Source organism: Gracilinanus agilis, chromosome 2 (assembly GCF_016433145.1).
Source record: "Gracilinanus agilis isolate LMUSP501 chromosome 2, AgileGrace, whole genome shotgun sequence".
Classification (NCBI taxonomy): Eukaryota; Metazoa; Chordata; class Mammalia; order Didelphimorphia; family Didelphidae; genus Gracilinanus; species Gracilinanus agilis.
In genome coordinates, this window is record NC_058131.1 from 700,434,422 (window position 1) to 700,448,150 (window position 13,729).

Here is a 13,729-nt window from a genome sequence, read left to right on the forward strand (position 1 = left end):
CCTTTCCACTCTTCCACCTAGGAGCCAATACACAGAAGTTAAGGGTTTAAATATATATATATATATATATATAATTTTATTCAAAGTAGGGTCTAGAATATGACAAGAAGGCGGAACTGAACCTTCCATGGACTACCTACATTAGGTGAGACACATTTTTCTCTCCTACAGTAGAACGAGTCCATCAGTTATTCCACCCCATCCCAATTTCTTTCTTTAGTTTTTCCTTGGGACTACTACTTACAATGAGAAAGGGAGAATGAAGAGCTGTACAGTGAGAAAGCTGCAGCAGAGTCCATCCTCTGGTTCTAGTGAAAGTTCGTTTGCACAGCTCTAGGTTACATGAGAACAGACGTCCTTCTGAAAGGCTCAGCTGTACATTCTTAGGAAGAGCATTTGCAGAATGGATGTGGGGGAGGGGGAGAAAGAGGGAATCAGAACCATTTGCTGGGAATTCCTGCAAATCCTTTCATCTGTGCGGAAGTGATGATAGAATTTAGTCCTTTTTTTTCTGTGTGAGCTATTCTGTGGTCCCATAAAACTATGTGGCCAAGTTTAACACAGAGTCCAAAAAAAGGCTAACATTAGCAACCATTTATAAAAGTGTTCTGGCTTCATTTTAATACTGGATACAGCAATACAAAAAGTAAAATTCTTTTAAAAATAAAACTTTTTTCTTCAAGCTACATTTTAAAGTTTTAGGTAAGAAACTGAAGGTCTTCAGGGCATGGATGGCATAAATATATGTTATATATTTTTATATTTTATATATATATATTTTTTATATATATATTTTTTCGCTGCTGGAGATCTAAGGCAAATCTGGAGAATGAACAATTGGCTAAAAAGATAGTGACAGAGTCTGGCTTTGGGATTTCTGGATCCCAGCTTAAAATACAATAATGATGGTTTGGTTAGGGATGGAGTGCCTGTAACAAGGGCTAGCTAAAAGGCATTTGTTTGGTTACACATCTAATCAAAAGCATTTCGAATCAAAAAGGAAAGATGAGAAGGGAACTACCTACATCTACCAAATTAGATTCTAAGGATTAACTGTAATATATGAAGAAGAAAGACAGTAGAGACAGTCAGAAATTCACAAGAGACAAATACCCAAGAAAATGATCAACCATAGAGCCTAGGGTATCAGATGTCTAAACATAGATGCTCACAGCAAGGTGAACCAATAATAATAAGAACTGCCATTATGTAGTGCTTTAAGGTTAGCAAGGTGCTTAAAAATATCATGAAGATCTTAATAGAAGAAGGCAAATTGGAGCTTAGAGTTATTTTTTCACTGAGACTAGGGAGAAGGGACCAATTGGATGTACGGCTCTAGAAGAGTATACTTTATCCAAAAGGTACAAGATTAGCAAAAGGTGGGGGTGGAATATGATTATATATTGAAAAGATATATTTTTATCATGATGTTTCGCTGCTCAAAAATCTTCCATTGCTTCCCATTTTCTGCCACAGTGAGTTCTCCACTTTCTTGAATGGCTTTCAAGGCCTTTGCTAATTTGGTCTCATACTCCTTTAATCTTGCCTGGCTGGTCTCCTCACTGTTCCAGTTCAACACCATCTTCTTCTCTTGAATCCCTTATTTCCTTGTCTTATTGCCAATGCTGCCCTGGTCTGGGTTGGATCACTCCCACCATTCCTGCCTTTGCTCTTACAAATGTGCTACTAAACAAAGCTGCGGAAAATCAGGAAACTGTGCTGTCTGGATCCATGACAAACGTATGATATGTAGCCTCAACAGAGCATTAACTGCTGCAAGGCAATCCTTTTATGCCTCTCTAATTTATTTACTGGGTAGCTGGGTGGTAAAGTAGATAGAGTGCTGGGCCTGAAGCCAGAATTCAAATTCTTTAATTCAAATCTGGCCTCAGACACTTATTAGTTTATTAGGTTTGCCTCAGTTTCCTCATCTGTAAAATGAGTCAGAGAAGGAAATGGCCAACCACTCCAATATTTTTGCCAAGAAAACCTCAAATGGGGTCAGATACAGCTAAACAACAACAATTAAACTCACTTTCCGATTTACCACAGTGGCTCTTCTAAACCTTTTCAGTTATCCTCAAACCTCTTATAATTCCCTTACCCACCCAGTTGAGAAGCTAGCTTCATATTTTACTGGAAAAAAAATGAGGCCGTCCACCAAGAGCTTGTTCTGTTCTCTTCCTTATTTCACATCTAGATGCCTTCTGCCTCTATCTCCCCTGAACCCTTGTCTCACATGATGAAGTGGCCCTTCTTTCCAAGGCAAGCCTATCTACATGCACAAATGATTCCATCCTATTCATCCTTCTCTAGCAGACTGCCTCCTCTATCATTATCAGCCCATCCATTATCTTCAATCTCTCTTGTCTACTGACTGCTTCCCCATAGGAAGCATCTTTCCCTCATGCTTAAAAAACCTTCCACCCTTGATCCATCCATCCTTGCCAGCTCTTGTCCCATATTTCATCTCCCTTTTATAGTTAAACTCCTTTCAGAAGATGAAATTCCATGCAGTACTCAATTGGAGCCTCCAATTGCAATTAATCTGTACTTCAGTGCTTGGTGACTTCATGGCAAAGGGAGGCATAGAGGCAGATGGTTAAAAAAAATTCAGAAATTAAGGCTGAGGATTAAGAACCAAAAGAGTATTGTAGGCTAAATGGAAGCTTCGGACTGACATATCATGAAAGAGTTCTTCAGGGAGAGAATTTGGAGATTTTAAACATAAAAACCACCAGAAATTCCATGCAAAAAAAAAAAAAGATTCTGTTCTAACAGAGGAGATGAGAAATACCTAGTTGCTATTGTGGAAGTCATTTCCAAATCAGCTGCCTTTGTAAAATCAGATTATCAACTTATAAAGTGAAATAGAAAATCAATACCAAATGAGAATACAATGTATGCAATTAAAATAGTTTCAACACCAACATAGATGACCACCATTGTTCTCTAAGGAGGCCAACTAATGCTAATCAGACAAGAAAATTAAAAGGCCAGAAGGGCCTAGAAACTGCTTTATCTAAGAAACACTTGAATTCTGGCGAGCAGAAATATAGAAGAACTAAGAACAACACTGTGGAAAATAAATTCATTTGTAAAATGTTTCTGAGGAGAATGGTAAAGGACTATGAACAACATTAATACATAAGACAGTGAGAAACAATGAAGAGGAAAAGCAACTTAGAGAAAGTGCCACAAAAGCCCCAAATTCAACATAATCACACTGAGAACGTGTTGAAACTGGGAGAAGGATAATAGAGACAAATAGAAAAGATCTCTAAATATTTATGAAACAAATAGTTTTGTCCACCTGTGACAGTGCAAGCACTACATTTGAGCTCTAATACCTTAGTCTCCAACATGTAGGGAATATTTGAAAGAAATAGCATTAAAAACAAATGTACAGGGGGCAGCTGGGTAGCTCAGTGGATTGAGAGCCAGGCCTAGAGACTGGAGGTCCTGGGTTCAAATCTGGCCTCAGACACTTCCCAGCTGTGTGACCCTGGGCAAGTCACTTGACCCCCATTGCCTACCCTTACCACTCTTCTGCCTTGGAGCCATTGGCTCCAAGACAGAAGGTAAGGGTTTAAAAAAATAAATAAATGTACAAGGTCCATAAGAAAAGCAACTGGGCAAATCCAAATATATACAGGGGAGGTCTGTGCAAAAAGTGTCACAGTTTGGGGGCCACTGAAGGTGATTCTCAGCTTATATGAAATGGACGAAGATATTATAGGTTTAGAAAAATAATGGATATTATTATTACCAATAACATTTAATTCATATGCTTACTTTCCTATCTCTACAACAGTTTTATGAGACTAATTTACCCAAAAACCAAAGGCATCCATAATAAGATGGGAAAATAGGTATGTTTTTTCAAACAATATTCTATAGCTACCAACACTTTATTAGAAAGGAATGCAAAACTTAATTGTATTCACTATCCATTGACTCTAAGAAATCATTTTGGTTCAGTAGAGCAAATACCACTTTAAGGGCTCTCCATTAACAAGGCATCTCCCACGCATTTGTTAAAATTAAACAAGCTTTCTCCACTCTACCATGCTGATAATTTTGTTCAATGACCCTTTTGTTATTAATATTCAATGAGGCATAAAACATGGCAGCATATACCCACCGCCAGAGGTGTTAGCTTATGTCCTGAGTATGTCCAATGCAGAATCAAGATGAAAAAATATATTTCCTATGGTTGGTTAGATCTTTTCAGACACTCCTCTTTGGGTATGACATTATGATGACAATATCGAGACCTGGAGCATTGCAAAGTCTCCACATTGAGATCCACAATCACTCAAAATATTCCAAATAAATGTCCAGACAAGAAAAGGGAGAAGAGAAAACTGGGTTGCATTTTGGGAAATTTCACAGTGCTTTAAAGGACCCCAAATTTCTTCCTGAAACAAAGGTCCATATTTTTAAGGCTAATAATTTTCCAGTGATGCTATATGGATGTGAACATGGGAACATGAGAGTTTCTGAAGAACGGAAGTTGTAGATCCCACAAAAGATAATGAATGGAGAGATGTGCGTTCATATTTGGCTGGATCTGTAATTTTGCTAGTGTAGATTCTTTAGTAGTTCAGGTCAGAACCCATTCGTGCCTTCTCAGCTTGGGTGAGTCTTTTCTATATCCTCAAGCCCTACCCCAGAGATCTACCAACATGCTGAGACTGGCCTTTAGATCCTTTGATATTATATGGATACTAGTGAAACAGGGGGGTTCTCCATCAGTTTTATCTTTCTTTTAGCCAACCAACAGGCAACCTTATTATAACTTTCCAAAAACTTTTGTAACACTTTTTGTAGGAAATATGCTGTAGCCCAGAAGGTGTCAAATTTGTAGCATCCTCCTCCTCCAAGCACCTAAGTATAGCCTGAGCCAGACTAATATGCAATTGGGAAATGCTTAACAAAATTAATAAAAATGTAATACAGCACAGATAAGTTAATAGGGGTCTGCGGGAATCCCTTTCTATTAGAGATTGCCATCACTGCTACAGTCTGCTCACACACACACTATAGATCTCTCTGCCGAACTTTGAGTGACCTACTGTTTTAATTTTTATAAGGCTGTAGTATTCTACGTCTTACATCCATTCAGTGTCACTAGATATAATTTATATTGATATAAAAGGGTTTTTTTGTTTTTGTTTTTTTTTCAGGGAAAAGTTCAGGGTTATTAAAAGTAGAGCAGAGGGCAGCTGAGTGTCCAGTCCTGGGCTGAGACAGGAGGTCCTTGCTTAAACTCTGGCCTCACACACTTCTTAGCTGGGGTGACCTTGGGCAAGTCACTTAACTCCAATTGTTTATCCCTTACCGCTCTTCTGCCTGGGAACCAATACACAGAATTGATTCTAAGATGGAAAGTGAAGGGCTTAAAAAAATATAGCAAAATTTCCCAAATATTGTATTCGGTTCTAAGCCTAGTTTATCATCCATGTACAGTGTATGTCCAAGATATATGTAGAGATGGGCCAAGAATGTGGGTCCTCAGCACAAGTGACTCATAGGCTGGACAATGCTTCACCCACTTTTTTATGTGGCTAGTCAGGGTGAACTCTTGAGTGATCATTAAGTTAATTCTGGAGACTTTGCAATGTTTCAGGGCTTGATGCAGTCACCACAATATCATCTACGAATATAAGAATTTGGAAGACCTCCCATCACCATGGAATACTTTTCCCCCTTGGATTCTATACTAGACAAACTTCACGGCAAACATCTTTGACCAAGTTTGATGATTCACTTGATATTCTTTATCAAGGTCTATTGAATAAAAGCAATTTCTGTTTTTGCATCTTTCAAGGGATCTGATTTAATTTTTAAAAGAGATAGAGTCAATTAGGGTGGGGAGGCCAGAGTTTTGCTCCCTTGAGGTCAAAATTTAAAGAGTGCTGGAAGCACTTGTACTCCTTTGACAAGTAGAAACAAGTGCTCTAGTTAGCAAAAACTATCAGTTAAAGTAGGAACTTACCAGATGTTCCCAGTGTCTGGCCACACTGCACTGAGCTCCTCTTCAGGTCAGTTTTGTTCTCTCCTGACCATGACCTCATGTTGTCCCAGGTCCTCAGTTTCCACATTATCCTTCTCAGTATCCACATTATCCCCAATTCTTACCGAATGGGGCCTTATGTCTTGAGGTCTGAGGTCTCATCCTTGAAATCTCCCCTTATATCCCACCATCTCTGCTTTCTCACCCAGCTGGGAAGTGTCTGAGGCCAGATTTGAACCCAGGACCTCCTGTCTCTAGGCCTGGCTCTCAATCCACTGAGCTACCCAGCTGCCCCCTCTTTCACCCACTTCTTGCTGTTTTAGGCGGTAATATTGCTTAATCTTCTACCATTCTCTACTGAAAGATTTTACATATGAGTTTATATTCTGTACTAGTGCTGTCCATAGTTGACATATTTCTCCACTGGGAAGGAGAAAATATGTTTGTTGGCTAAAGAGTTTTTATGGCATTTTTTTTTTGTTTCCTGGGTGTGATGGTTATTTTTATATAGGTTATATGTCTATAGGAAATGACTATACTCTGTCAATATCTTTTCTTTATTCATTTCCTATTCGGGCATTAAGTAGGCTACTTAAATAGGTCAGGATGGAGTTGCTTTAGTTATATATAGCTTTGTCTCCATTCTTTCTGTTAATTTGGTACTGATTTTCATCATTCCTCTAACAAGTCAGTGGGCTGACTATACATCAAAAACTTTTCAGAAATGATTCCAACCTCCACAATTTTGAATTTCCCCTCTGTTAGAATATAATTCATTTCTTTTTTTTATGGCATTTTTAGTCTAATATCTCCCAACTCTCTATTTGAAAAAAAAATAATAATATGTATATAAGATTTCTGTGTAGTCTACAAATCTCTAGTTTTATTTATTTCTTAATTTTAAGCAATATTTTTCTCCATCCTCCCCTAAGAGACCTAACTTTTTCATTGAAGTCATAGGCTATTAAAATATATGTTAATTTAATTCTTTGTAGAAAATCAGGTGAGCTGTCAATGGAGGAAAAAGTAAGGGATAACATGTCTAGTCAGTGCGATCCATTGGTACTGACTTAATTTCAAAGGAGCTAAAAAACAATCCTGAGTAAATTGAATGGGATACCTTGTAGAAGATTTGCAGGAGGAAAGAAACAAGAGTCAGGCTGACTGAGAATGCCTGGAGAGGTTGTGATCTACATTAATGGAGGGAGGGAGTACATCGATATGGTCACAGATCCTTAGAAATATTGCAGTTAAAGATATCGAGGTAATTGAGAATAATATCATGATAATGTTATAAGGAGATCTTAGCAAATTTGTTTTAAATACATGAGCTAGCCCTCAAATTTAGATGCCAGGACAAATTCTTCACCTTTCATTATTTTATGTTTTAATGACTGCCAGAAAAATGAATTCTCCATGTGACTTGTAAACATCATAAATTAGATTTTACACATAAAATCAGAACAGAGAAAGCACTTGTATTTTAAATATCTGTCAAAGTATAGCTTGCCTCTTGTTGAAGTCTCCCTAACTTAGCAAGACTGACAACTCTTTCTACTTTTATGCAAAAACCATGAAATCAACGGCCTCAGCCACTTCCCAGCTGTGTGACCCTGGGCAAGTCACTTGACCCCCATTGCCCACCCTTACCAATCTTCCACCTATGAGACAATACACTGAAGTACAAGGGTTTAAAAAAAAAACAAAAAACCATGAAATCAATATTTTTTTCTTAGAAAAAGACCTGGCGATGGAGGCATGGACACACACCTACCTCCTCGGATTTCCTCCTAAATTATTTCACACGCAGCCTTCTGTATGAAGGTAACTTCTTGTCTCTGCACAAACATAAGGAAGCTAATCCACCCTGTCCTTCCCAATCTGTACCTTCTGCACAACAAATAGTATGGCAGTTTCCAGGACAGAACCAACACCAACCCCATCTTATTCCAGTCCTGCAAGTAAATTACTATCTAAGGGGAAATTAGTTGAGCCCTGATCTAAATGCAGTGTGAAAAATTTTGGTTTACTACATTGATAATGTGAACTAAGGTATTAAGAAGCAAAGAATTTCTCAGACAAATTTCTTATTTCTGTAGAACTATAAATATCTCTCAGAGTTCTGTCCTGGGCCCTTTTTTCTTTTCTCTCTATACTCTTTCATCTGCTGATCTCATCAGCTTCCATGGATTTATTTACCATTCCTATGCCTGAAAGGTGGCAGTTGTAGAGATGTGAACCAGCATCATTTTACAACTCAGGAAGAAGAATTCTCAACCCTTGCTAGGGTTTGGAAATTAGCAGGGCCAAAATGGCAGAAAGACAAGGGTGGAGATTCAAGGGTGGAAAAGGATATGGAAAATATGGGATGACTTTTTTTTTTGCTTTGCTTCTGATTTTTCTACCAGGGAGGACAATTTTCAGATTGTTAAAGAGACTAAAAATGAAGGATATGGAATTAGAATTCAAAATAATTGCAGTAATGGTAAGAGATTAAGGTCTTCCTAAGGACATGAAATGTGGTTTAGTGGAAAGACAACTTGACTTTAAGTTGAAAGTCTTGAGTTTGAGTCACTAAACCTTTCCGGGCCGATTTTCTTAAGAAGGGACCTGATCTTAAAAATCTCTTTTGGCATTAGCAGACTGTGATTCAACATGGCCTGGAAGAGATTCATCATAAGTGTTGGAGGTATGAATGCTAGATTGCTAAGCAATTGTGGTAAAAGGAGAGTGAGGAGCCATAGGACTGATACAGGGAAAAGAATGATCATAAAGAATTGGTTTTCATAAAGAATTTTAAGGTTTGCAAAGCATTTTACATAGATTATCTTTTTTTTTTTTTTTTTTTTTAGTTTCTTAGACACTTTGCAAGATAGATAGATACGGAGAGAACTGAGGCTCAGTGTGGTTCAATGATTTACTAAAAGTCAGATAGCTATAAAGTATAAAAAGTGGGACTTGGACTCAGGTCTTCCTGACTTGAGTCCAGACTTCTATCCACTACTCCATGTTGCCACTCAACAATCAATTAGCGCTCATTAATTACCTGTCGTTTCATGTACCATGCTGGGCAAAGAGACTCACTTTTTTAAAAAAGAAAAAAAATACATACTTCTAACTCAAATTTCTGACTCGATAAACTTGATTTTAATTCCTAATAAAAAAATTATCAAATGGATCATTAGAGGTAATTTTCAAGCAATCAGAAAAATAGAGGTATATATTATAAGCTGGAAAGGTTCATTAAGAACAAGTCAAGCCAGCTAAACCTTATTTCCTTTCTTCCAGGATTGCTAAATTAGTAGATTGGTGAAATACCCTGGAGAAAATATGTTTGGACCAAAGCAGAGCATTTAATAATGATCAGACTATATATTTAAATCTAATTTCAATTTAATTAAAAAAATGTTTATTAAGTATGTGCTATAGGAAAGATTCTCTGATTTGAGATCGAAATCATTCATTATCTTTTAAATCTGGAATATTATTTTTATTTTAGCATTCCTATCTTTTTAAAACAGGAATAGAAATTTGGATATGTCTTTTAATTACATATTTTGTAATCCAGAAATATATGCACAAATAATATTGGATACTATATAAGATAAATGGAACGTATGACTATTTCAATTCTATAAAATGCCCATTGGCTTAGCAAAAATTAGTTATTATATTATATAGGTGCTAAGCCACCAGTTAGGGAGGTAGGTCTTTAAGGTATCAGCAGCAATGAAATAAAGTCAATTATGTATACTTTAAGTCAGTGATTCCCAAAGTGGGCGCCACCGCCCCCTGGTGGGTGCTACAGCGATCCAGGAGAGCAGTGATGGCCACAGATGTGTTTATCTTTCCTATTAATTGCTATTAAAATTTTAAAAAATTAATTTCCAGGGGGCTAAGTAATATTTTTTCTGGAAAGGGGGCAGGAGGCCAAAAAAGTTTGCTCTAGGTATAGGCTTAAAAGAATGAATGAACCTCTTTACAAATTACTCTTATTAGGAGTGACTGATATTTCATTAACCAGAGGTTAAAAGTAATTCATAATAATCAAAATCCCAAAGTATGTAACCTTAGCCCTTTATAATTCAGTTATAATATCTATTCTAACAAAATCTCAGCCACAAATAACATAATCTTACCCTCTCAAAGAACACCACTGGCTTTCACTGGATATTGATAATAAACACATTCTCGTAGCTACAGGCTTCAGGTTGTGACTGTTTTATCACTAGAAATAGCCTCGATTCCCCAACTACTCAAAACCGAGTCACAAGAAGAAACATCAGAATGGTTAGAAATGAATGGCTAAGAGAGTGGGATAGTTTTACCTTACTTGAGGCGGTGGGATTCCTACTACTATACAGTCCAACTGCACTCTAGTTCCTTCTGGAACTTCTCTACTCCTTAGCTTCTGAGTAAACCGTGGTGGTTGTCCCAGAGGCTCTTCATAATACAAAGAGGAAGGCGATGAATCTGGAGTGGCATCACTACTGGTTATTTCGCTTGCAGCTAGCTCAATTTCCTGAAGTCTCTCAGCCTCCTGCTGCTCCAGGGCATGATTGACTTCATTATCCTGGGTGTCCTGAGGAATGGGAATGGGAATAGATGATCTTTCTCGCCTCTCAGACAGGCCAGAAAAACTGGAGCAGTTTTCCTGGGGGCCTTTATTTAGGGGATCCAACTTGCTCCTGTGATTTTTGCAGGAGCGAGGTCTGATCCTCTTGGAACTGTGAGCTTTGAAGAGGGAAGAGAGCTCCTCAATGAAATCAGCCGCCTTGTTTAGGAACACCTTTTTGGACTGGGTTTCTGAACTATACTGAGGCTTCTTTGTTTCCTGAGCACTTTCTTTGGAGTTGGCCTCAGTGTCAGGATGATATTGGTAGTAATTAGTTTCAGGACTTGATCTGGTGGAATTTTTCACCTGATCAGAAGAAAGATGTTTTCTGGTTGGGGAGTCATCAGCTTTGCTCTCTCTAGAGTCTTGATTGATGGCCAGCCTTGCCAGGTTGACACTTTCGTCTAATTCTTCTTGGCTCAGGAAGGCAGAAAGATCCGGAAGGTCATCTTGACCTCCTCCTCCTCCTCCTCCTCCTCCTCCTCCAACAGCTCCAGCAAGGTTACTAAAATGGAAGGGATTGGGGGTAGACTCTGCCCGACTTCTCTCAATGTTTCCCCGATGCCTGGTTTCGGCTAAATAGCTTTCCCTTAGAAGCTGAGATATGGACGTGGAAGCTTCTATGTTGTCGTCTTGCATACTGCTAATAAAGTGAAAAGAAAGAAAAAAGAAAAAAAGAGCAACAGGATCATTTCCGAGGAGTAGCACATCTATACTTAATAGAACACAATAGTTTCTTAAGAGCAAAACCCCAAATGAGATATTTTCTTAGCCAAATAGTGACGGTAACCTAATTTATACCGAGATCCTCTAACGGTCTAGCTCTACGATATAATAAATTAGAAAATAAATACAAACTGCGGCATATTTGACTGGAATTGGGAACCCAGACACGAATTAATCAGTTACCAAGTAACGAGCATTTATTATACACTTATTAGGTGCCAGGCACTTACCATAACAATCCTGTTATGATTTGAAACATCAGATCAATCCATCAACAAACATCTACTAAGAGCCTACTATGAACCAGGATCTGTGCTAAACGTGAGGAATACAAAAAGAGGCAAAAGAAAATCCTCGCCCTCAAGGAACTCCCAACTTAATGACACAGTTCTAGTGACAGGACATTAATTTCAAGTGTAATAGATATTGACTGTAATTACAAATATGCTATATGGCAAATTGGAGCTGATCCCCAAATTGGATATTCATTCTCACCGCAGAAAGGTCTGGAACCTTGACAGGGAACAAAATATATCATTTCAGTTTCCATGTCAGTAAAGAGTAGATATGAACAATGGACACTTCAGCTAGAGGAGGATTTTGAGATTCACAAAGGAAAATTGTTTCTAATTGATAAGCACTAAATTTTGAATAATGAAGAATTATTATGCTACAGGATTCCACTCTCCAAATGATGGCACTAAACTGAAAGCTTTTCTTTGTTGAATGTTTTTCTTTTCCAGTGCGATTGGGAAGCATTATAGGAGAGAATCAGCAGGTAGAGAAATTGAATGTAACAGAAAAACAGAAAAAAGTGAAGGCTTTTTAAAAAGCAAAGAAGGAAGTGGAAATTCCAAAGGAAATGCAAAAAAGGAGGGCAGTGTCGATACTATTGTGTTAATATGTTAAAAATCAAGCTGTATGTAACAGAATTGTGTGGTTTCGCAACTGTCTTCTCTGTTCTTTGTATATTTTATTGAAATGTGAATATTTACATTTGTAACAAAGAAAAACATAGAAAAAATAAAAACGAGCGATACAAAAACAGAAACTGTCAATAAACACATTAAAATTTTTTTTTTCTTAAACCCTTACCTTCCATCTTGGGGTCAATACTATGTATTGGTTCCAAGGCAGAAGAGTGGTAAGGGTGGGCAATGGGGGTCAAGTGACTTGCTCAGGGTCACACAGCTGGGAAGTGTCTGAGGCCAGATTTGAACCTAGGACCTCCGGTCTTTAGGCCTGGCTCTCAGTCCATTGTGTTACCCAGCTGCCCCCAATAAACACCTTTAAAAACTCACAAAGAAGTTCTCATTCTTTAAAATAATTTCATAAGGAAAGTTGAAAAGTATGCCTCTAAATTCCAGGAAAAGAAAAGATCTTTATGTGATTTGTATCTAGATGCTTATGGATGTATCTATGTCTGTGTCTGTTTTAGATCATGACAGTGAATACAGGGCTTTTTTTTTAATCTGATATATTTATAGAGTACTGATTAAAATTTTGATTTCATTAGTCAAATCACCTAATTAATTAAATAATTAACAGGCATGATTGATTATATAATTAATTAAAATTTAAAAATTACTGATTATAGAAGCCGATTAAAATTTACCTGTACTTCACTATTTACAATTACCAGCCTCAAAGCAACCATGTGAGGTAATTATTGTCCATGTTTAGGTTAGGTAACTTCCAAAGTCACACACAACTGGTAGAATCTCAAACCTGGGGCTAAGCCCAAGTCTTTGTTTTTTTTATTTTTATTTTTTAAACCCTTAACTTCTGTGTATTGGCTCCTTGGTGGAAGAGTGGTAAGGGTGGGCAATGGGGGTCAAGTGACTTGCCCAGGGTCACACAGCTGGGAAGTGTCTGAGGCCAGATTTGAACCCAGGACCTCCCGTTTCTAGGCCTGGCTCTCACTCCACTGAGCTACCCAGCTGCCCCTAAGCCTAAGTCTTTAGCCTCTTAATCCAATACTTTTTCCACCATACCAGAATGCAAAGAAAAGTTCACAAAATTCTTCTGGCATTATCTTCCAAATTCATTCATGAGGTACACCAGAAAAGCGGACTCAGCCACTTTGCAAACAAGTTTCTTTCAAGGAAAGTACCAGAAGCACATGGGAGTTTGTCCCCAACAGAAGATGAGGGGGAAGAGCAAAGTGGGGCAGGGACAGTCAGTCACTAGCGATGGGAGTCCGAAGGATACTAATGCTTAATGCCACTCAGAATCAAATTGGAATGGTAGCCCTTTGGTCCTTAGTTCCTTGAACTCTTGGAAGACCTTGGGCAGTATTTTGCTCTCTTCTTCCCTTGGATTCTGATACTGTTACATTTCTAAAATGTTACTCTGGAACAAGCCCCCCC

The 13,729-nt window shown here is 37.9% G+C and overlaps 1 protein-coding gene across 1 annotated transcript in view; it reads right to left on the reverse strand.

Annotated features, from left to right (window-relative positions):
• MYPN (myopalladin) overlaps positions 1–13,729 on the reverse strand; it is a 91,607-nt gene that overhangs the window by 66,359 nt on the left and 11,519 nt on the right. The window contains exon 2 of the mRNA XM_044660316.1: positions 10,348–11,277. Within this exon, the coding sequence (XP_044516251.1) occupies positions 10,348–11,273 (926 nt within the window). The 5' untranslated portion in view covers positions 11,274–11,277. The remainder of the gene's footprint in view (positions 1–10,347; positions 11,278–13,729) is intronic.